The 22,600-nt window shown below is 45.3% G+C and overlaps 1 protein-coding gene across 1 annotated transcript in view; it reads left to right on the top strand.

Moving 5' to 3' along the window:
• LOC141255603 (uncharacterized) overlaps window positions 1-21,406 on the top strand; it is a 70,947-nt gene extending 49,541 nt beyond the window's left edge. Inside the window, exons 3-5 of the mRNA XM_073671112.1 lie at window positions 20,177-20,318; window positions 20,421-20,565; window positions 20,647-21,406. Of these exons, the coding sequence (XP_073527213.1) occupies window positions 20,177-20,318; window positions 20,421-20,565; window positions 20,647-21,406 (1,047 nt within the window). The remainder of the gene's footprint in view (window positions 1-20,176; window positions 20,319-20,420; window positions 20,566-20,646) is intronic.
• The last annotated feature ends 1,194 nt before the right edge of the window (window positions 21,407-22,600 follow it).

Below are 22,600 nucleotides of genomic sequence, written 5' to 3'. Positions count from 1 at the left end.
GTATATATATATATATATATATATATATTAGTACAGACCAAAAGTTTGGACACACCTTCTCATTTAAAGACTATGAAAATTGTACATTCACACTGAAGGTATCAAAACTATGAATTAACACATGTGGAATTATACACTTAACAAAAAAGTGTGAAACAACTGAAAATATGTCTTATATTCTAGGTTCTTCAAAGTAGCCACCTTTTGCTTTGATGACTGCTTTGCACACTCTTGGCATTCTCTTGATGAGCTTCAAGAGGTAGTCACCGGAGATGGTTTTCACTTCACAGGTGTTTCCTGTCAGGTTTAATAAGTGGGGTTTCTTGCCTTATAAATGGGGTAGGGACCATCAGTTGTGTTGTGCAGAAGTCTGGTGGATACACAGCTGATAGTCCTACTGAATAGACTGTTAGCTGCTTTTTTCTTGCCATAAAACAAATTCTAAGTAAAGAAAAATGAGTGGCCATCATTACTTTATTAAATGAAGGTCAGTCAGTCTGAAAAATTGGGACAACTTTGAAAGTGTCCCCAAGTGCAGTTGCAAAAACTATCAAGCGCTACAAAGAAACTGGGTCACATAAGGACCGCCCCAGGAAAGGAAGACCAAGAGTCACCTCTGCTTCTGAGGATAAGTTTATCCGAGTCACCAGCCTCAGAAATCGCAGGTTAACAGCAGCTCAGATTAGAGACCAGGTCAATGCCACACAGAGTTCTAGCAGCAGACACATCTCTTCAACAACTGTTAAGAGGAGACGTTGTGCAGCAGACTTTCATGGTAAAATAGCTGCTAGGAAACCACTGCTAAGGACAGGCAACAAGCAGAAGAGACTTGTTTGGGCTAAAGAACACAAGTAATGGACATTAGACCAGTGGAAATCTGTGCTTTGGTCTGATGAGTCCAAATTTGAGATCTTTGGTTCCAACCACCGTGTCTTTGTGCGACGCAGAAAAGGTGAACGGATGGACTCTACATGCCTGGTTCCCACCGTGAAGCATGGAAGAGGAGGTGTGATGGTGTGGGGGTGCGTTGCTGGTGACACCGTTGGGGATTTATTCAAAATTGAAGGCATACTGAACCAGCATGGCTACCACAGCATCTTGCAGCGGCATGCTATTCCATCCGGTTTGCATTTAGTTGGACCATCATGTATTTTTCAACAAGACAATGACCCCAAACACACCTCCAGGCTGTGTAAGGGCTATTTGACCAAGAAGGAGAGTGATGGGGTGCTACGCCAGATGACCTGGCCTCCACAGTCACCAGACCTGAACCCAATCGAGATGGTTTGGGGTGAGCTGGACTGCAGAGTGAAGGCAAAAGGGCCAACAAGTGCTAAGCATCTCTGGGAACTCCTTCAAGATTGTTGGAAGACCATTTCCGGTGACTACCTCTTGAAGCTCATCAAGAGAATGCCAAGAGTGTGCAAAGCAGTCATCAAAGCAAAAGGTGGCTACTTTGAAGAACCTAGAATATAAGACATATTTTCAGTTGTTTCACACTTTTTTGTTAAGTATATAATTCCACATGTGTTAATTCATAGTTTTGATGCCTTCAGTGTGAATGTACAATTTTCAGAGTCATGAAAATACAGAAAAATCTTTAAATGAGAAGGTGTGTCCAAACTTTTGGTCTGTACTGTATATACACACACACACACACCCACACCCACACCCACACACACACACACACACACACACACACACACACACACATATATATATATATATATATATATATATATATATATACATTACATACACACACACATATATATATATTATTACATATTACTAGAGATGAGCGGTGTTCGACTAGAACTGTTCGCCAATCTCAAATTCGAGCTGTTTTGGGCGGTGTTCGAGTTGTTCGACGAACCCGAACGATTTGCAAAAAATTCGGCTGTTCGAGGTTATGTTCGATAACTGTTCGTGCACCAAAAGCGTGTCCTGCATGTCTGGCGCTATTTAGAGCACCAATCATGCAGGGATTGTCTGCCACTCACTGTAATGCCACAGCCATGGTGGTTGTGGCATTACAGTGATTGCCCAAATCGATGGGAACAGTGCCAACAGTGAAACATGAAAAGCCGGCAATTCAGCAGCGGCATACACCTGTACCCGACAATTTAGAACCGAAAGAATAGAGCTTCACACATAGATTAGATAGATATAAACATGTCAGCCACATATATACGAAGTACAGTGAAAGTGCTGCTTTCTGTACTTGTCATTTAGCGTAAAGGATTTATCAAAAAAAATAATAGTGTTTTCATGCACCGTCTCTTTAAAAAAGCCGGCCGGCAATTCAGCAGCGGTACCCGACAATTTATAACAGACAGAATAGAGCTTCACACATAGATTAGATAGATAGAAACATGTCAGCCACATATATACGAAGTACAGTGACAGTGTTGCTTACTGTACTTGTCATTTAGCGTAAAGGATTTATCAAAAAAAATAATAGTGTTTTCATGCACCGTCTCTTTAAAAAAGCCGGCCGGCAATTCAGCAGCGGTACCCGACAATTTATAACAGACAGAATAGAGCTTCACACATAGATTAGATAGATAGAAACATGTCAGTCACATATATATGAAGTACAGTGATAGTGTTGGTTACTGTACTTGTCATTTAGTATTAAAATAAAGGATTTATTATTAAAAAAATTGGCGTGGGGTTCCCCTTAATTTTAGGCTCTAGCGGAGGTTAAGCAGACGGCTGGGGCAGATGTTTGAAGCCTGGGAAGGGGGTAATACCCACGGAGCTTCCCAGGCTACTAATATCAGCCCCCAGCTGAATACATAGCCTTTACTAGCTATTAAAATGGGGGACCCCCCAAAAAAAATGACGTGGGGTCCCCCCTAATTTAATAGCTAGCAAAGGCTAGGCAGACAGCTGGGGGCTGATATTAATAGCCCAGGAAGGGAGCCATGAATATTGGCCCCCTCCCAGGCTAGAAACACCAGCCGTCAGCCGCCCCAGAAATGGCGCATTCATAGGATGCGCCAATTCTGGCACTTAGCCTCGCTCTTCCACGCTGCCCTGGTGCGGTGGCAGGGGGTAATAGGGTTGGGGTTGATGTCAGCTTATAATGCCAGCTGACATCAAGCCCAGGTTAGTAATGGAGAGGCGTCTATAAGACACCCCCATTACTAACCCCATAGTCAAAGTTAAAAAAAACACAAACACCCAGAATAAAGTCCTTTAATTGAAATAAAGACACAATCCTTTATTGTTCTAAATTAAACCATACTTACCGTCACGCCCATTCCAGCTGAAGCCAACGATCTCCTGCAATAAAAGAAAAATAATAAAGCAACCTCATCCTTACCTTTCCATGGTTCCCACGACAGCTTCAGCTCTGCTACATCGAGATGACAGGCTGGACCGCAGCAGAACGCTGCCATCCAGCCTCTCATCCCGCAGACACTGAGAAGCGCAGGCTTGCTTGCGCTGCTCAGCGTCTCTCTGTGACGACATCCAGATGAGCCGAGTTCATGTCCAATGAACTCGGCTCACCTCATGCACGTCACTGACAGCGTGGGAAAATTCTCACGCTGAAGCGGTGAGTGCAGGAGAATTCTCCCACGCTGTCAGTGACGTGCATAAGGTGAGCTCATGTCCAATGAACTCAGCTCACCTCCTGCACGTCACTGACAGCGTGGGAGAATTCTCCTGCACTCAGCGCTTCAGCGTGAGAATTCTCCCACGCTGAAGCGCTGAGTGCAGGAGAATTTTCCCACGCTGTCAGTGACGTGCATAAGGTGAGCTAATGTCCAATGAACTCAGCTCACCTCCTGCACGTCACTGACAGCGTGGGAGAATTCTCCTGCACTCAGCGCTTCAGTGTGAGAATTCTCCCACGCTGAAGCGCTGAGTGCAGGAGAATTTTCCCACGCTGTCAGTGACGTGCATGAGGTGAGCCGAGTTCATTGGACATTAACTCGGCTCATCTGGATGCCCTCACAGAGAGACACTGTGGAGCGCAAGCAAGCCTGCGCTTCTCAGTGTCTGCGGGATGACAGGCTGGATGGCAGCGTTCTGCTGCGGTCCAGCCTGTCATCTCGATGTAGCAGAGCTGAAGCTGTCATGGGAACCATGGAAAGGTAAGGATGATGTTGCTTTATTATTTTTCTTTTATTTCAGGAGATCGTTGGCTTCAGCTGGAATGGGCGTGATGGTAAGTATGGTTTAATTTAGAACAATAAAGAATTGTGTGTTTATTTCAATTAAAGGACTTTTTTCTGGGTGTTGTGTTTTTTTTAAATACTTTACTAGAAATTCATGGTGGTCATTAGTGTTGAGCCACCCCCGTAGTGTTCGAGTTCGGTTCGGTTCGTCGAACACCCGTGTGTTCGCCGAACTGTTCGTCGAACTGTTCGTCGAACACCTTCGAACACCGTTAAAACCAATGGCAGGCAAACAAAAACACATAGAAACACATAGAAAACACCTTCAAAGGTGTCCAAAAGCTGACAAACTGCTCAGAAGACACAACTAACACATGGAAAAGTGACAAGTACATATAGTCATGCGAAAAGAAAAGAGGTGGAGGAGTAAAAGGAGGGGGAGACACAGATATAGGCATGTCATGCCCTTCTAAAATCCAAAAAGTGAGAAGCCGAGACGGCCAGTCCGCTCCTGCCCGTGCCACCTCCGTGTCGCCGGGTTTGTGCCACAGCCGCGGTGAACCCTGACGGCCAGCCCCCCTCTCCCAATACTGGTGCCTGTCCGCTGGTGGGTCGAGAGAGCCCCCCTGTGGTGGAGGCAGCTCTAAGCTTTTTAATTTAAATTGTCCCTCTAATTTGAATGAATACACTTTAAATCCATTTACAAGGATCTATTGGAGGGCAAGTCTCATGCCAGCAGCCGCGTAATTCCAGCTCCAGTAGCGTCCACTAAAGCTGCTGCAGTTAAAAAGCTTTTATAAGGATCGAGCTCGGCTGTCCACCGCAAGGCATCCTAGTGCCAGTCCCAGCCCCTATGCCTTGGGGTGCCTCCTGATGCTCTTCACTAAGTATCCCGTGGTCCCGAAGCATTTCCTTTGAAAAAATTAAGTGTCCAAACTACAGGTGGTGTAGCTTGCTTAACAGCCGGGATAATCCGCTGACTAGCAGACACTGCTACTAGGCACAAAGTATTTCCTGGGCTAGATGCAGTTAAAAATTTGTAAGTAGATACTCTCGTTGGATGCTGAGAAAGCATTCCATAGAGTCTCCTGGCACGCCATATATGATTCTCTTAAAAAGTTTGGGGTAGGGGTCTAGGGGACCCTTTTATAGCCAAAATCACGGCCCTGTATCACAATACGTCACCTAGGTTGAAGATATATGGAACTGTAGCACCGAGGGCTCGGTTGCTACAGACGTATTGCACCTCACCCAGAGGTGTGATATCTCACTCTCAGATAAGGATGGAGTGTGGATCAGGACCCGACACCTGCATGCATTACACCACATTGCCGTGGGGCAGGGCGACCAATATGCCCCTGAGATGGGCACGACAGTCCCTGTCCCTGGCTGGAGTGGGGGGAGGGAACACTGAGGAAGGGGAACCCTGCAGTGCAGGAGCAGGGAGGAAGCAGTTCCTGGGTGCATTGAGAAGGGAGTATAAAAGGTGGGCACCATCTTAGTTCAGTGCAGAGAAGTCTGAGCAGAAGTGGCAGGGAGCAGGGGCTCTGCATGAGCTCTGCTCCGGAGGCGGGCCTAGTAACAGAGGCCCAGGCCTGCAAGAGGGAGAAGGAAGGAAGAGGAGCGGAGAAGGCTCCAGGAACGAGGAATGAAGGGATCCCAGGGGTGCGGACGGGCGAGTCGCCACCGCACGCCCGAATCCACCTGCGTGGAGGGGTCAGGCCAAAGGGGGAGACCGGTCCCCGAACTAGTGGAGGCAGGAAACGACCCTCAGCTAGAAACCGGAGGCTCTGACATTTTATGTGGCGCAGCCCCTTGCTCCACCCGCTTGGAAGGCACCACATAGGGTCAGGGAAACTGGCGCCAAGTTTACCAAGAGGAGGCCCGAGGCAGCCGGACAGAAGTGTTGGTAAGAAAGGCCAGACAAAGGACACACAAAGGGGGTCCTGTGAAGCGCTCCAAAGTTATCTGGGAGTTGTCTGAGCCCCTCACCTGGTGAGCACAGTACGACGTGGGCAGCCGTTACCTGCAGACGTGGTCTGGATAATAAGAACTGTCAGTAAAGGCCCTGAACTGCATCACTGACTCCGTGTCGTTACTGCTGCTGCCCTGCACCATCACCCCCATCCTCCGCATACACTGCCCTGAGGCTATACTCCTCCCGTGGGGAGTTATGCTACGCTCTGCTGCACCCACAACACCAGCCTTAGCGGTCTGCCCTGTAGCGGCGGTTCACTCTGACCGCAATCCACGGGTGGCGTAGTCGGACATTTAAACATCAAAACCACATAAATAGTTCCGCCACTGGTTTGACCGCCCTGAGCCACGGAACCGGATCGCCGCCACGAAGACTACAACCACCAGCATCCACCAAAAAGTGTCCGGCTCCGGGTGTCCCAAGGCCCAGGGGGTGCGTCAGAACATTTTCATCACCTTTCACAATCACCAATGGGACAAGGCAGGGATGTCCTCTGTCCCCTCTCTTATACATCCTAGTGACGGAGCACCTGCTCTCATCAATTCGCCATAACCCCAATATTAGGTGGATTGAGGTGGGAGGCACCGAGTACAAGTGCTCTCTATTTGCTGATGATGTCCTAGTATATATCACTCAATCACATATATCCATCCCTGCTGTTATGGCTGAAATAGATCACTTTGTTACATGGTAAAATTTTAAAATCAATGCAGCGAAATCTGAGGCCCTCGATGTCTCCCTCCCTAAATCCATATAGGATTCCATCCAGTCCAACTTTCCCTTTGCCTGGCCCTCACAGGGTATCAAATACTTAGGAATTCCTATTCATAGAGACCTCTCCCATCTATGTTATCTTAATTTTGGGCCCTTTATTGAACAATTCCATACAGACCACGGTTGGCAAGTTAGAACTGTAAGATTCACTACGTGAACCACTGGTGTTTTGTGGAAAAGCACATGTACACCGCGTTCCAAATTATTATGCAAAAAGTGTTTAGGAGTGATAAGGGAAGAATTTGTTTGTTTGTCAGTTAAACTCATTGATGGTGATGTGTGTCAGGGCTCTTTATATAACTGTAAGCAATTGCAGACACCTGTGCTAATTAGTTTGGCAGGTGTGTCCAATGAAAGGCAAGACTACTTAAGAAGGCTCTCTCACATTATTAAGCAGCCTACATTTTCTGCCAAAATGGGAAAGAAAAAGGATGTGTCGGCTGCTGAGAAGCAACAAATTGTGGAGTGTTTAGGTCAAGGCATGACTACAATCAACATTGTGCGATGATCAGGATGAAGTGTCTTGGCAATCAAGAAGTATGTAGCTGATTCACAGTACACACGTGTGCGTGCTGATAAGGGCAAATTGAGGACTCTTTCCTACAGGCAATTACGTCAGGTTGAAACAGCAGCGGCAAAAAAGCCTTGTCATAGCAGCAGACAAGTTTTTGAAGCTGCTTGTGCCTCCAACGTCCCCCGAACAACAAGATGCAGGGTCCTTCAGAGGTTTGCAGCTGTGCATATGCCATCCTGTCGACCTCCTCTATCCACTTCACACAAGCAGAAACGGCTCCAGTGGGCCAAACATTACATGAAGACTGATTTCAAAACTGTTTTGTTCACGGATGAGTGCCGTGCAGCGCTCGATGGTCCAGATGAATGGAGTGGAGGATGGCTGGTTGATGGACACCCCACGCAAACACGGCTACAGCGCCAACAAGGAGGAGGTGGAGTAATGTTTTGGGCTGGAATCATGGGGAGAGAGATTGTCGGCCCCTTTAGGATCCCTGAAGGCGCTAAAGATGAACTCCATAATGTATGTGGATTTTCTCAAACAGCACTTCCTGCCATGGTTCAAGAAGAAGAACCGTGTATTTCACAGCAAGATCATTTTTCTGCATGATAATGCACCATCTCATGCTGCACATAAAACATCTGCATCTCTGGCTGATATGGGCATAAAAGGGGACAAACTTATGGTGTGACCCCCATGCTCCCCTGACCTCTACCCCATTCAGAACCTTTGGAGCATCATTAAAAGGAGTGTCTATGATGGCGGGAGGCAGTTCACATCTAAGCAACAGCTCTGGGAGGGTATTCTGTCCTCATGCAAAACAATTGAAGCAGAAACCATCCAAAACCTGACAAATTCAATGGACGAGAGAGTTCAGAAGCTCCTTTCGAACAAGGGGTCCTATGTGAAAATGTAACATCACCTAGAATAAAGTTTTGAGTTGAAAACTGTTTGATTTCAGTTTCTAACAACCTGCTAATGCTTATAATTTCAAAAATGACCATTTTTTTGGTCTTTATTAAAATGAAAAGGTTGATCGAAAAGTTTGGGGGATCTAAGAGTGTGGCAACCCAGTAGTCATGATTACTTCGAATTCTGACAATATGAGGGTCATGCTGCAGGTAGTGCAGCAAGAAGGCACTTATGTGTCTTGCGCATCTCGGAGCCCCAAAATTATTTTCCGGGCTAGATGCAGCTAAAAATTATTTTTAATTTTAAATCTGGTGAAGCTTATTATAGATGGCCTAATAGGATCAGTGCTGCACACTGCTACAAAGCCCAAATTATTTTCCAGTCAAGATACAGATAAACATGATTAGTAATTTGAAAGCTTAAAACGGTTGGTAGGGTGATTTTAACCAATCATCAAGCTTTTACTCTCCCCAGGATGACACAGGGGTAGAAAAGTCATTTCGGATCCATGATTTGTTCATCTTTATGAACGTGAGTCTGTCTACATTATCAGTGGAGAGCCGCGTGCGCTTATCTGTCAGCACACCACCAGCAGCGCTGAACACACGTTCAGACAGAACGCTGGCTGCGGGGCATGACAAGATCTCCAAGGCGTAAGTGGCTAGCTCCGGCCATTTATCCAGATTGGAAGCCCAAAAAGAGCAAGGGTCCAGTGACACAGTCGTGGCTTCAATGTTTACTTGGAGATACTCCTGTACCATCGTCTCTAGGCGTTGACTATGTGTCAGACTTCTTGTCTCCTGTGGCCTTGCAAAGGATGGGCTAAAAAAGTGGTGAAATGATTCCGCAAAATTGATGTTACCAGCAGATACTGTGGTTCTGTTACGGTTTGAGTGCTGAACACTTGACGGTCCCACGGTTGGCAAGTTGGAACTGTGAGATTCACTACGTGCACCACTGGTATTTTGTGGAAAAGCACATGTAAGATTCTGCAACAGTCTCTGCTGATACTCCTGCATGCGTGCATCCCTTTCTATGGCAGGAATAATTTCTGCAAATTTACTTTTGTACCGGGGATCTAACAGTGTGGCAACCCAGTAGTCAGGATTATTTCTAATTCTCACAATTCGAGGGTCATGTTGCAGGTAGTGCAGCAAGAAGGCACTCATGTGTGTTGCGCATCCAGGAGCACCAAGTCCCTGTTGTGTTGGTGGCGAGATAACAATCATGCTTCCTTCCTCTGTCCTCTCCCCCCAACCTCGCACAACAGAAATGTGATCAAGGTCTCCCTCATCTGATGAGTCTTCCATCAGTTCGTCCTCCACTTCTTCCTGGGCTCCTGCACCTTCCTCACTAGTTTGGCTGCTACCATGCGCCCTGGTAAAACCATCTCCCCCACCCTCACATGCCTGCCGCCTTGGTGCTGCCGACCGTCTGGACCTTGCAGATGTTAGCCCTTCCGCATACAACTCCTCCTCCTCTACTTCCTCCACCTCCTCTTGTGCCACCACCTGACTCCGAATTCTGTTTAACATGTGCTCCAGCATGTAAATCACCGGAATAGTCATGCTGATAATGGTATCGTCAGCACTAAACATCTTCGTCGCCATTTCAAAACTGTGCAGAAGGGTGCATAGGTTCCTGATCTGAGACCACTCCTCCAGCGTGATTTGCCCCACCTCTGAATCTCGTTGGCCCAGGCTATACGTCAGAACGTATTGCACCAGGGCTTGTCGGTGCTGCCACAGTCGCTGCAACATGTGCAGAGTTGAATTCCACCGGGTAGGCACATCGCATTTTAGCCGGTGAAGTGGCAGGCCCAACGACTTCTGTAGAGATGTAAGTCGCTGAGCTGCGGGATGCGAACGGCGGAAGTGAGCACACAGCGACCGTGCCCTCTGCAGAAGGCCATCTAGTCTGGGATAGTGGGCTAAAAATTGCTGGACAACCAGGTTCAACACGTGAGCCATACAAGGCACGTGTGTGACATTGCCCCGGCGAAGGGCCGCACCCAGGTTTGCAGCATTGTCGCACACGGCCTTCCCTGGTTTCAGGTCCAGTGGAGACAACCATTCATGAAATTGGTTCTCCAGAGCTGACCACAACTCCTCAGCTGTGTGACTCACATTTCCCAGACATTTCAATGTAAAAACCGCCTGATGACGTTGAGCCCTACTGCCAGCATAGTAAGGAGGTGTGCAGGATCCCTTCTGCGCAGTTAGAAAGCTTGTGGCATGACCAGACAGGCTTTGGGTGCAGGTGGAAGACTGAGAGGAGGTTGAGGAGGCAGAAGCAGTGGAGGAACTTTGACATAAAGAGGATTGACGCACAACTCGTGGGGACGGCAAGACTTGGACAGCAGCCCCTTGTCCTGCTGTCACCATAGTTACCCAGTGCCCAGTCAGCGACATGTAACGCCCCTGTCCATGCCTACTCGTCCAAGTGTCTGTGGTGAAATGCACCCTGTCACACACAGAGTTTCTCAAAGAAGCGGTGATGTTGTGTGCGACATGCTGGTGGAGCGCAGGCACACCTTTCTTTGAGAAGTAGTGCCGACTGGGCATCTGGTACTGGGGCACTGCGACGGACATAAGGTCTCGAAAATCCTCTGTGTCCACCAGGCGGAAAGGCAGCATTTCTGTAGCCAAGAGCTTGCAGATGGTGAAATTCAACCTCTTAGCTTTCTCATGGCTAGGAGGAAATGGTCTTTTACTTGTCCACATCTGAGGGACCGAGGGCTGGCTATTGTGCTTAGACGGGGTTGATAAGGGTGTCCCCGGCAAACTGCCGGTCTGTGAGGAAGATGCAGGCGGACATGTTAGGTTGCCTTGATCCAAAGGTGGTGCTATCGATGTCGGACAGCGCTCAACACCAGCTGGTGTTACCACCTCCAAAGAAAATGATGACCTGCCAATCACGCTGGCTGTTGCGGGTAAAGAGGTGGCAGGTCTGCGCCCCAAAACAGGTGTGACTGCTGTCCCCCCAGTCACAGAGGATGAAGAGGCCACGGATGCACAAGATATGGCAGACGGTGATTGGCCCGGCCGGCTAGGCCGCATTGTAGCACACTGAGCTTCCCACTGCAACTTATGCTTCATGTCCATGTGCCGGTTCATGCATGAAGTACTCAAACTATGTATTTTTTGGCCTCTACTTAGCTTTTGCTGACAAATGTTACAGATAACACGAGTTGGGTCATCTTTATCGATCTGAAAAAATGCCCAGGCTATGCAAGGCTTAGCACCCATGCGACCTGAAGAGCCACCACGACTTGTGGTGAGAGGCAGAGTTGTGTTTGAGGATGCAGTTGTTGACGTGCTTCCAGTACTACGTCTCTGTCCAGGAAGGCGCAACCTGACCTCGTCGTCACTAGCATCTTCCTCCACCTCCTCTGCTGACCTCATCTCTTGGCTGACTGTGGGTTGACAGTAAGTGGGATCTCCGACCTCATCATCATCACCCTGTGCGTTATCACACCCGTCGTCCTCAGAGCCAACCTGTTCCTGCCCTGACAAAAAACTAAAGTTGTCGCTCCAATCAGGTATTTGAGTCTTATCATCGTCTTCCTCATTGTCTCCACCAACAGGAGTTACAGTTTGGGAATGAGGGTCTACATTATGGTCAGAACCTTCTGCGTCTGGTCCTGGATCCGACTCATAAAGATTCTGGGCATCAGTGCAGATCATTTCCTCGTCTGGATTCACAGAAGCGCTGGAGTCGACCTCTGATTCCCAGGCTATAGTATGAGTAAACAGCTCTGCAGACTCAACCATCTGTTCTACCTCATACTCAGACGGGCAGCTGGAGATTTGGGAGCTGTGAGGAAGCAAGTGCGATTTGGGTGACACCTTTGAGGACTGGAGTATTTGTGATGTTGAAGTTGATGTGGAGGAGAGCCCACTTAAAGGAGCACTTGATATCCGTTGAAGCACCTGCTGTTTTTGTGCCTCATCTGGAATTTGTAGCGATTGGCGTGGCCGTAAGAAAGGGATCTTATCACATTGTCCGCTAAAAGAAGTAGACATTTTAGTTTGGCTGGAAGATGGTCTTTCTTCTGCACCTACCCCACGGACACAACCTTTTTTCCCCTTCCCAACACGCCTATTCCCCTTTCCACCAGCAGCAGGCCTTTTTCCACTCATTTTGGTGGTTAACTAATTCACAACTCTGGAGTTGTTTGCACAAAAAAACAATGGATGGTAACCGAGCAGAGCTGAGTGGCCAAACTGTGGTATTAGGCCAAAACTATTGGCTGGGCTAGATGCAGAAAAAAATTATTTTTAATTTGCAACCTGATGGAGGTCAGTATAGATGGACTAATAGAACAAGTCCCACACGCTGCTAGAAGCCCAAATATTTTTTCAGAGATAAATGAAGAAAAAAATTATTTTTAATTTGCAACCTGATGGAGGTCAGTATAGATGGACTAATAGACCAAGTCCCACACACTGCTAGAAGCCCAAATATTTTTTCAGAGCTAGATGCAGAAAAAAATTATTTTTAATTTGCAACCTGATGGAGGTCAGTATAGATGGACTAATAGACCAAGTCCCACACACTGCTAGAAGCCCAAATATTTTTTCAGAGCTAGATGCAGAAAAAAATTATTTTTAATTTGCAACCTGATGGAGGTCAGTATAGATGGACTAATAGACCAAGTCCCACACACCGCTAGAAGCCCAAATATTTTTTCAGAGCTAGATGCAGAAAAATTTTTTATTCAATTTGCAACCTGATGGAGGTCAGTATAGATGGACTAATAGACCAAGTCCCACACACTGCTAGAAGCCCAAATATTTTTTCAGAGCTAGATGCAGAAATTTTTTTTATTCAATTTGCAACCTGATGGAGGTCAGTATAGATGGACTAATAGACCAAGTCCCACACACTGCTAGAAGCCCAAATATTTTTTCAGAGCTAGATGCAGAAAAAAATTATTTTTAATTTGCAACCTGATGGAGGTCAGTATAGATGGACTAATAGACCAAGTCCCACACACTGCTAGAAGCCCAAATATTTTTTCAGAGCTAGATGCAGAAAAAAATTATTTTTAATTTGCAACCTGATGGAGGTCAGTATAGATGGACTAATAGACCAAGTCCCACACACCGCTAGAAGCCCAAATATTTTTTCAGAGCTAGATGCAGAAATTTTTTTTATTCAATTTGCAACCTGATGGAGGTCAGTATAGATGGACTAATAGACCAAGTCCCACACACTGCTAGAAGCCCAAATATTTTTTCAGAGCTAGATGCAGAAAATTTTTTTATTCAATTTGCAACCTGATGGAGGTCAGTATAGATGGACTAATAGACCAAGTCCCACACACTGCTAGAAGCCCAAATATTTTTTCAGAGCTAGATGCAGAAAAAAATTATTTTTAATTTGCAACCTGATGGAGGTCAGTATAGATGGACTAATAGACCAAGTCCCACACACTGCTAGAAGCCCAAATATTTTTTCAGAGCTAGATGCAGAAAAAAATTATTTTTAATTTGCAACCTGATGGAGGTCAGTATAGATGGACTAATAGACCAAGTCCCACACACCGCTAGAAGCCCAAATATTTTTTCAGAGCTAGATGCAGAAAAAAATTATTTTTAATTTGCAACCTGATGGAGGTCAGTATAGATGGACTAATAGACCAAGTCCCACACACTGCTAGAAGCCCAAATATTTTTTCAGAGCTAGATGCAGAAAAAAATTATTTTTAATTTGCAACCTGATGGAGGTCAGTATAGATGGACTAATAGACCAAGTCCCACACACTGCTAGAAGCCCAAATATTTTTTCAGAGCTAGATGCAGAAAAAAATTATTTTTAATTTGCAACCTGATGGAGGTCAGTATAGATGGACTAATAGACCAAGTCCCACACACTGCTAGAAGCCCAAATATTTTTTCAGAGCTAGATGCAGAAAAAAATTATTTTTAATTTGCAACCTGATGGAGGTCAGTATAGATGGACTAATAGAACAAGTCCCACACGCTGCTAGAAGCCCAAATATTTTTTCAGAGATAAATGAAGAAAAAAATTATTTTTAATTTGCAACCTGATGGAGGTCAGTATAGATGGACTAATAGACCAAGTCCCACACACTGCTAGAAGCCCAAATATTTTTTCAGAGCTAGATGCAGAAAAAAATTATTTTTAATTTGCAACCTGATGGAGGTCAGTATAGATGGACTAATAGACCAAGTCCCACACACTGCTAGAAGCCCAAATATTTTTTCAGAGCTAGATGCAGAAAAAAATTATTTTTAATTTGCAACCTGATGGAGGTCAGTATAGATGGACTAATAGACCAAGTCCCACACACCGCTAGAAGCCCAAATATTTTTTCAGAGCTAGATGCAGAAATTTTTTTTATTCAATTTGCAACCTGATGGAGGTCAGTATAGATGGACTAATAGACCAAGTCCCACACACTGCTAGAAGCCCAAATATTTTTTCAGAGCTAGATGCAGAAAATTTTTTTATTCAATTTGCAACCTGATGGAGGTCAGTATAGATGGACTAATAGACCAAGTCCCACACACTGCTAGAAGCCCAAATATTTTTTCAGAGCTAGATGCAGAAAAAAATTATTTTTAATTTGCAACCTGATGGAGGTCAGTATAGATGGACTAATAGACCAAGTCCCACACACTGCTAGAAGCCCAAATATTTTTTCAGAGCTAGATGCAGAAAAAAATTATTTTTAATTTGCAACCTGATGGAGGTCAGTATAGATGGACTAATAGACCAAGTCCCACACACCGCTAGAAGCCCAAATATTTTTTCAGAGCTAGATGCAGAAAAAAATTATTTTTAATTTGCAACCTGATGGAGGTCAGTATAGATGGACTAATAGACCAAGTCCCACACACTGCTAGAAGCCCAAATATTTTTTCAGAGCTAGATGCAGAAAAAAATTATTTTTAATTTGCAACCTGATGGAGGTCAGTATAGATGGACTAATAGACCAAGTCCCACACACTGCTAGAAGCCCAAATATTTTTTCAGAGCTAGATGCAGAAAAAAATTATTTTTAATTTGCAACCTGATGGAGGTCAGTATAGATGGACTAATAGACCAAGTCCCACACACTGCTAGAAGCCCAAATATTTTTTCAGAGCTAGATGCAGAAAAAAATTATTTTTAATTTGCAACCTGATGGAGGTCAGTATAGATGGACTAATAGAACAAGTCCCACACGCTGCTAGAAGCCCAAATATTTTTTCAGAGATAAATGAAGAAAAAAATTATTTTTAATTTGCAACCTGATGGAGGTCAGTATAGATGGACTAATAGACCAAGTCCCACACACTGCTAGAAGCCCAAATATTTTTTCAGAGCTAGATGCAGAAAAAAATTATTTTTAATTTGCAACCTGATGGAGGTCAGTATAGATGGACTAATAGACCAAGTCCCACACACCGCTAGAAGCCCAAATATTTTTTCAGAGCTAGATGCAGAAAAAAATTATATTCAGTTTGCAACCTGATGGAGGTCAGTATAGATGGACTAATAGAATGATGCTATGCCCAAAAGATTTTACTTCACTAGGTGCAGTAAAAAAATTGGTATTCTATACACAGGTGGTATATCTTGCAACACAGATAGGCTACTCCACTGACTAACACACTCTGCAATAGGCCAAAAAGGATTAGCTTTGCTAGATTCAGCCAAATGCTGTGAAAAAAACTTGCACAGCACTGGCACAGACCTGCCTGGCAAAAACTGATAGGAACTGATGTAACCTAGTCCTGAAAAGGACTCCAATTACAATTAGTCTTTACTCCCACAATCTATCTATTTAAGAGCACAGACCTGCCTGATAAAAGTCGTAGGAAATGCTGTAACCTAGTCCTTAAAAGGACTGCAATCACAACTATTCCCTACTCCCAAGCTATCTGTATATTTGTGCGAAAATTGGCTTGAAATTAACAAGGTATAGCGCACACAGCAACAGCGGTGCCGTCTAACACGCAGCTGCAGCAGTGAGAAAATGGTGGCGACGGGGAAAATGGCTTGGTCTTATAGGGCAAGGACATGTGACATACACTGCCAATCACACATGCCCTTGCATGTGTGAAAAAAAGCACCTCGCTCCGTGTGTGCGCTGCTGATAGGCTGACAGATTGCACCTCCCCACTGCAAATGCGGGAAAGAGAAAAAAAAATGGAGATCTTCATTGTTCCTGCAGAGATCCATCCCCTGCCCCTCCCCCCGCCCCGCTGTACACTCAAACTGCGTATTAACATTAATTTTCATCATTACTGAGAAAAAATCCAGTTATGATTTTGGTGCACGAACAGTTATCGAACATAACCTCGAACAGCCGAATTTTTCTCAAATTGTTCGTGTTCGCCGACCGGCTCGAACACCGCCCAAAACAGCTCGAATTTGAGATTGGCGAACAGTTCGAGTAGAACAACGCTCATCTCTAGTGGTCATGTCTAATATTGGCGTGACCCCATGAATTTCGGGCTTAGGGCCAGCTGATAATGCCAAGCTGGCCCTAACCCCTTTATTACCCAGTGAGCCACCGCATCAGGGCCCTGGATGAGTTGGGTACAGCGCCAGAAGATGGCGCTTCTATGAACGCGCCATTTTCCGGGGTGGCTGCGGACTGCAATTTGCAGCGGGGGTGGCCCAGAAAGCTTGGGCCTCCCTGCGCTGCGGATTCCAGCCCCCAGCTGCCTAGTTGTACCTGGCTGGACACAAAAACAGGGCGAAGCCCCACGTCAATTTTCTTTAAATTATTTCATGAAATAATTAAGAAAAAAAGGGCTTCCCTATATTGTTGTGTCCGGCCAGGTACAAATAGGCAGCTGGTGGTTGGGGGCAGCCCGTTCCTGCCTGCTGTACCTGGCTGGACACAAATATAGTGCGAAGCCCCACGTCAATTTTTTTTAAATTATTTCATGAATTTCCTGAAATAATTTAAAAAAATTGAAGTGGGGCTTCGCACTATATTTGTGTCCAGCCAGGTACAGCAGGCAGGAACGGGCTGCCCCCATCCACCAGCTGCCTATTTGTACCTGGCCGGACACAACAATATAGGGAAGCCCTTTTTTTCTTAATTATTTCATGAATTTCATGAAATAATTAAAAAAAATTGAAGTGGGGCTTCGCACTATATTTGTGTCCAGCCAGGTACAGCAGGCAGGAACGGGCTGCCCCCAACCACCAGCTGCCTATTTGTACCTGGCTGGACACAACAATATAGGGAAGGCCTTTTTTTCTTAATTATTTCATGAATTTCATGAAATAATTAAAAAAAAAGTACGTGGGGCTTCGCCCTATTTTTGTGTCCAGCCAGGTACAACTAGGCAGCTGGGGGCTGGAATCTGCAGCGCAGGGAGGCCCAAGCTTTCTGGGCCCCCCCCGCTACAAATTGCAGTCCGCAGCCACCCCGGAAAATGGCGCGTTCATAGAAGCGCCATCTTCTGGCGCTGTACCCAACTCATCCAGGCCCCTGGTGCGGTGGCTCACTGGGTAATAAAGGGGTTAGGGCCAGCTTGGTATTATCAGCTGGCCCCAAGCCCAAAATTCATGGGGTCACGCCAGTATTAGACATGACCGCCATGAATTTCTAGTAAAGTATTTAAAAAAAACACAACACCCAGAATAAAGTCCTTTAATTGAAATAAAGACACAATTCTTTATTGTTCTAAATTAAACCATACTTACCATCACACCCATTCCAGCTGAAGCCAACGATCTCCTGCAATAAAAGAAAAATAATAAACCAACCTCATCCTTACCTTTCCATGGTTCCCACGACAGCTTCAGCTCTGCTACATCGAGATGACTGGCTGGACCGCAGCAGAACGCTGCCATCCAGTCTGTCATCCCGCAGACACTGAGAAGCGCAGGCATGCTTGCGCTCCTCACTGTCTCGCTGTGACGGCATCCAGATGAGCCGAGGTCATGTCCAATGAACTCGGCTCACCTCATGCACGTCACTGACAGCGTGGGAAAATTCTCACGCTGAAGTGCTGAGTGCAGGAGAATTCTCCCACGCTGTCAGTGATGTGCATGAGGTGAGCTCATGTCCAATGAACTCAGCTCACCTCCTGCACGTCACTGACAGCGTGGGAAAATTCTCCTGCAATCAGCGCTTCAGCGTGAGAATTTTCCCACGCTGTCAGTGACGTGCATGAGGTGAGCCGAGTTCATTGGACATGAACTCGGCTCATCTGGATGTCGTCACAGAGAGACGCTGAGCAGCGCAAGCAAGCCTGCGCTTCTCAGTGTCTGCGGGATGACAGGCTGGGTGGCAGCGTTCTGCTGCGGTCCAGCCTGTCATCTCGATGTAGCAGAGCTGAAGCTGTCGTGGGAACCATGGAAAGGTAAGGATGAGGTTGCTTTATTATTTTTCTTTTATTGCAGGAGATCGTTGGCTTCAGCTGGAATGGGCGTGATGGTAAGTATGGTTTAATTTAGAACAATAAAGGATTGTGTCTTTATTTCAATTAAAGGACTTTATTCTGGGTGTTTGTGTTTTTTTTAACTTTGACTATGGGGTTAGTAATGGGGGTGTCTTATAGACGCCTCTCCATTACTAACCTGGGCTTGATGTCAGCTGGCATTATAAGCTGACATCAACCCCAACCCTATTACCCCCTGCCACCGCACCAGGGCAGCGTGGAAGAGCGAGGCTAAGTGCCAGAATTGGCGCATCCTATGAATGCGCCATTTCTGGGGCGGCTGACGGCTGGTGTTTCTAGCCTGGGAGGGGGCCAATATTCATGGCTCCCTTCCTGGGCTATTAATATCAGCCCCCAGCTGTCTGCCTAGCCTTTGCTAGCTATTAAATTAGGGGGGACCCCACGTCATTTTTTTTGGGGGGTCCCCCATTTTAATAGCTAGTAAAGGCTATGTATTCAGCTGGGGGCTGATATTAGTAGCCTGGGAAGCTCCGAGGGTATTACCCCCTTCCCAGGCTTCAAACATCTGCCCCAGCCGTCTGCTTAACCTCCGCTAGAGCCTAAAATTAAGGGGAACCCCACGCCAATTTTTTTAATAATAAATCCTTTATTTTAATACTAAATGACAAGTACAGTAACCAACACTATCACTGTACTTCATATATATGTGACTGACATGTTTCTATCTATCTAATCTATGTGTGATGCTCTATCTTTCTGTTCTAAATTGTCGGGTACCGCTGCTGAATTGCCGGCCGGCTTTTTTAAAGAGACAGTGCATGAAAACACTATTATTTTTTTAAATAAATCCTTTACACTAAATGACAAGTACAGTAAGCAACACTATCACTGTACTTAATATATATGTGACTGACATGTTTCTATCTATCTAATCTATGTGTGAAGCTCTATTCTTTCTGTTCTAAATTGTCGGGTACCGCTGCTGAATTGCCGGCCGGCTTTTTTAAAGAGACGGTGCATGAAAACACTAATATTTTTTTTAATAAATCCTTTACACTAAATGACAAGTGCAGTAACCAACACTGTCACTGTGCTTCTTATATGTGTGACTGACATGTTTCTATCTATCTAATCTATGTGTGATGCTCTATTCCTTCTTGTCTACATTGTCGGGTACCGGTGTATGCCGCTGCTGAATTTGCCGGCCGGCTTTTTTAAAGAGAGTGTCTTCTGAGCAGTTTGTCAGCCTTTGGACACCTTTGCAGGTGTTTTCTATGTGTTTCTATGTGTTTTTGTTTGCCTGCCATTGGTTTTAACGGTGTTCGACGGTGTTCTAAGGTGTTCGACGAACAGTTCGACGAACAGTTCCTCGAACATCCCGGTGTTCGACGAACCGAACCGAACCCGAACACTACGGGGGTGGCTCAACACTACATATTACCCCCTTTTCAGTTTATTAATTTACTGTTGTGATGTTAATACATTGTAGGTGGAGAGGTACCCTGAAATATGGGACCGTTCAGCGGATTTATATAAAGACAAACAAAAACGACGAGACGCATGGCACTCTGTCGTGCGTGAAATTTATCCCATGTGGGAGGATGCTGATCAAGTGGTCCAAAAAAAAATTGGTAATTTTTTTTTTTTTTTGGAAACATTTTTTAATAAAAAAAAATTAAACATATATATTTTTGAAATGCAATACATATTTGAGTATTTTTTTTAAATTGCAGTAGAAGATCTTCAAAAAAGGTGGCGGTCGGTCACCGACCGCTTCATGAAAGCGGAGGCCGGGCGAAGCGGGTCATCACCCCTCCATCGAAGAGTTCCTTATGCAGACCAGCTGGCCTTCATTTTGACCAGCAGGAATTTGCGGCGGTAAGTTCACAATAATAATTTGTAAACAAAATTTCTTTCAAACTGTTGTATTAACATGCCTTTTTTTACTTTATTGTACAGCTCTGAAGGCAATGTTCCAACACCAACAGTACACCACGAGACCAGCACGGAGCAGGGAGGGGAAGAAGATTCAGAGGACTTTCTCCTGTGTTCTCCGGATCCTCACGGTGCTGGTCCTTCGTGTTCGCCTGCCTCTGCTTCCTCATTTGCTGCTGGCGTTGAGCCGGGGTCTGGTGCTGATGCTGCTCCTGCTTCTGAAGGTAGCTCTGCTGTTGGTGCGTCTAGGCCCACTGGGATGGGGGCTGGTTATGCCCGTCCCGTGGCATTGAGAAAGGCTGGAACTAAAAAGCCAAAAATCCAAGAGGTTGCGAGTAGTGCCCTTGAAGCCCTCACTACTCGCACCCTCAGTCTTATGGACAGGGTCCAGAATGAGGATCACCTTCATCATTTTTGTTTATCCCTAGCAGGCCACCTTAGATCCATGCCACGGGACAGGCAGAACGTGTTTATGGCAGCAGTCAACACTCTTGCCATGGCAATTGATGTGCCCTCGCCTATTCCTTTGTCACCAGCAATAATAAATGGTATTTTGAATATTTTTAATCCCAGTGGGCCTCCACCACCACCAGCAGCTGCAACCCATCGTTATGGGCAGGTTGCAGCATATCGGCATGAACCTTCAGGGGCCCATGGAACTTACGGCTGCCCACCAGTACCTGGAGCGGCTTACCACCGTCCTGGCCCATCTCCGAACAGCAGTTTCTCCCAGGATATGTTCCAAGGGTATGGGTACGACCCGGAGTTCCAACAGTTGCCATAGAAGAAATTACACCCTGTCTACATTTTTGGTCCATAAAAAAAATGCAGACAGCACCTGTATGTCATTAGATACATTTTTAAAAAAAAAAATTAAGAAACACCTTTTCTTTATAGCCATCTACACCAGGCTTCTGGTGTAGGTGACTGTAAGAAAAGGTGTTTAGTTTTATATACTGGAACGAACTACAGGTGCTGCCCGTTCTTTATGGACCAAAACTGTTGACAGCTTGGCCTGGCCTCTGAAGTGTTTTGTTATTACATTGTAAAGTTATGGACAATGTTTGTCCAGATGTTTGTTTCCCATTTTTTGGGCAATTTTTTTTGTTTCAAGTTGTTTCACATTTTTCGATATGTTTTATTAAAATAAATTAATATTTATAACAAAATGTCCATTTTACTTCAGGTAAAATTTAGAGTATATATAGTATATCTGTTTGGGTAGTGTCAGTGAAAAATTTCATCTAACAAAAAAAAAAAATGGGCCCCTGACCTGCACAAATTTCAGGGGAACAATAATTTGTTAAAGTTATTATGACACTTCATGTTTGGCTGTCTGTATTTAGCCGATTTGATTTGTAATTAAAAAAAAATAAAAAATTATATGACTTGACGACAAAGGGATGAATTGTCACAGCATCGTTCTTTGCTTGTTCTGCTCAGAGCACAAGCAAATGACAATGGTCTGTGCTGATTTTAGCAGCCAGTATTTGGGAAGAGCGCTCTACTAGTACCGCCGATTCCCAGGGACAGGTTTGAATATCTCAGGTTTTTTTTTTTTTTTTGGGGGGGGGGGGTTCAAGTATCTGAAATATCTTCATGGGTGCTGCACTGGAAAGCCATCTTATGCGTAGATGTATGTTCATAAAGCCACACATATCACTGAATATGGACACAAGATTGTGAGTTAAAACAAATTTATTCGTTAAGAAGGTTTTATCAATTTTGACAATAATAACTTTTCTCGAAATTCTTCTTTTATTGGGCATCAGATCTTCTCTTGCTGGTCAGGCTGCTCAACACCAGCACAGGAGTATTGCCAGTGCACGGCACCTTCAGGACTCATGAAGTAGTCAGCGAAGGTTTCTCGCACCCTGGCACCAGAGTTGGATGGCCTTCCCGGAGCCAAGTTGACCACTGGAATTAATTCAGACAGCTGTGACTCCTCATCTTGCTCAGTGCTGTACTCACGAGCATA

This window comes from Phyllobates terribilis, unplaced genomic scaffold (genome assembly GCF_046119375.1).
Source record: "Phyllobates terribilis strain yellow unplaced genomic scaffold, ASM4611937v1 Scaffold_1__5_contigs__length_1240528914, whole genome shotgun sequence".
In the NCBI taxonomy this organism is placed as follows: Eukaryota; Metazoa; Chordata; class Amphibia; order Anura; family Dendrobatidae; genus Phyllobates; species Phyllobates terribilis.
The sequence above is the reverse complement of the archived record's forward strand: the minus strand, read 5'-3'. Positions and strand labels throughout refer to the sequence as shown.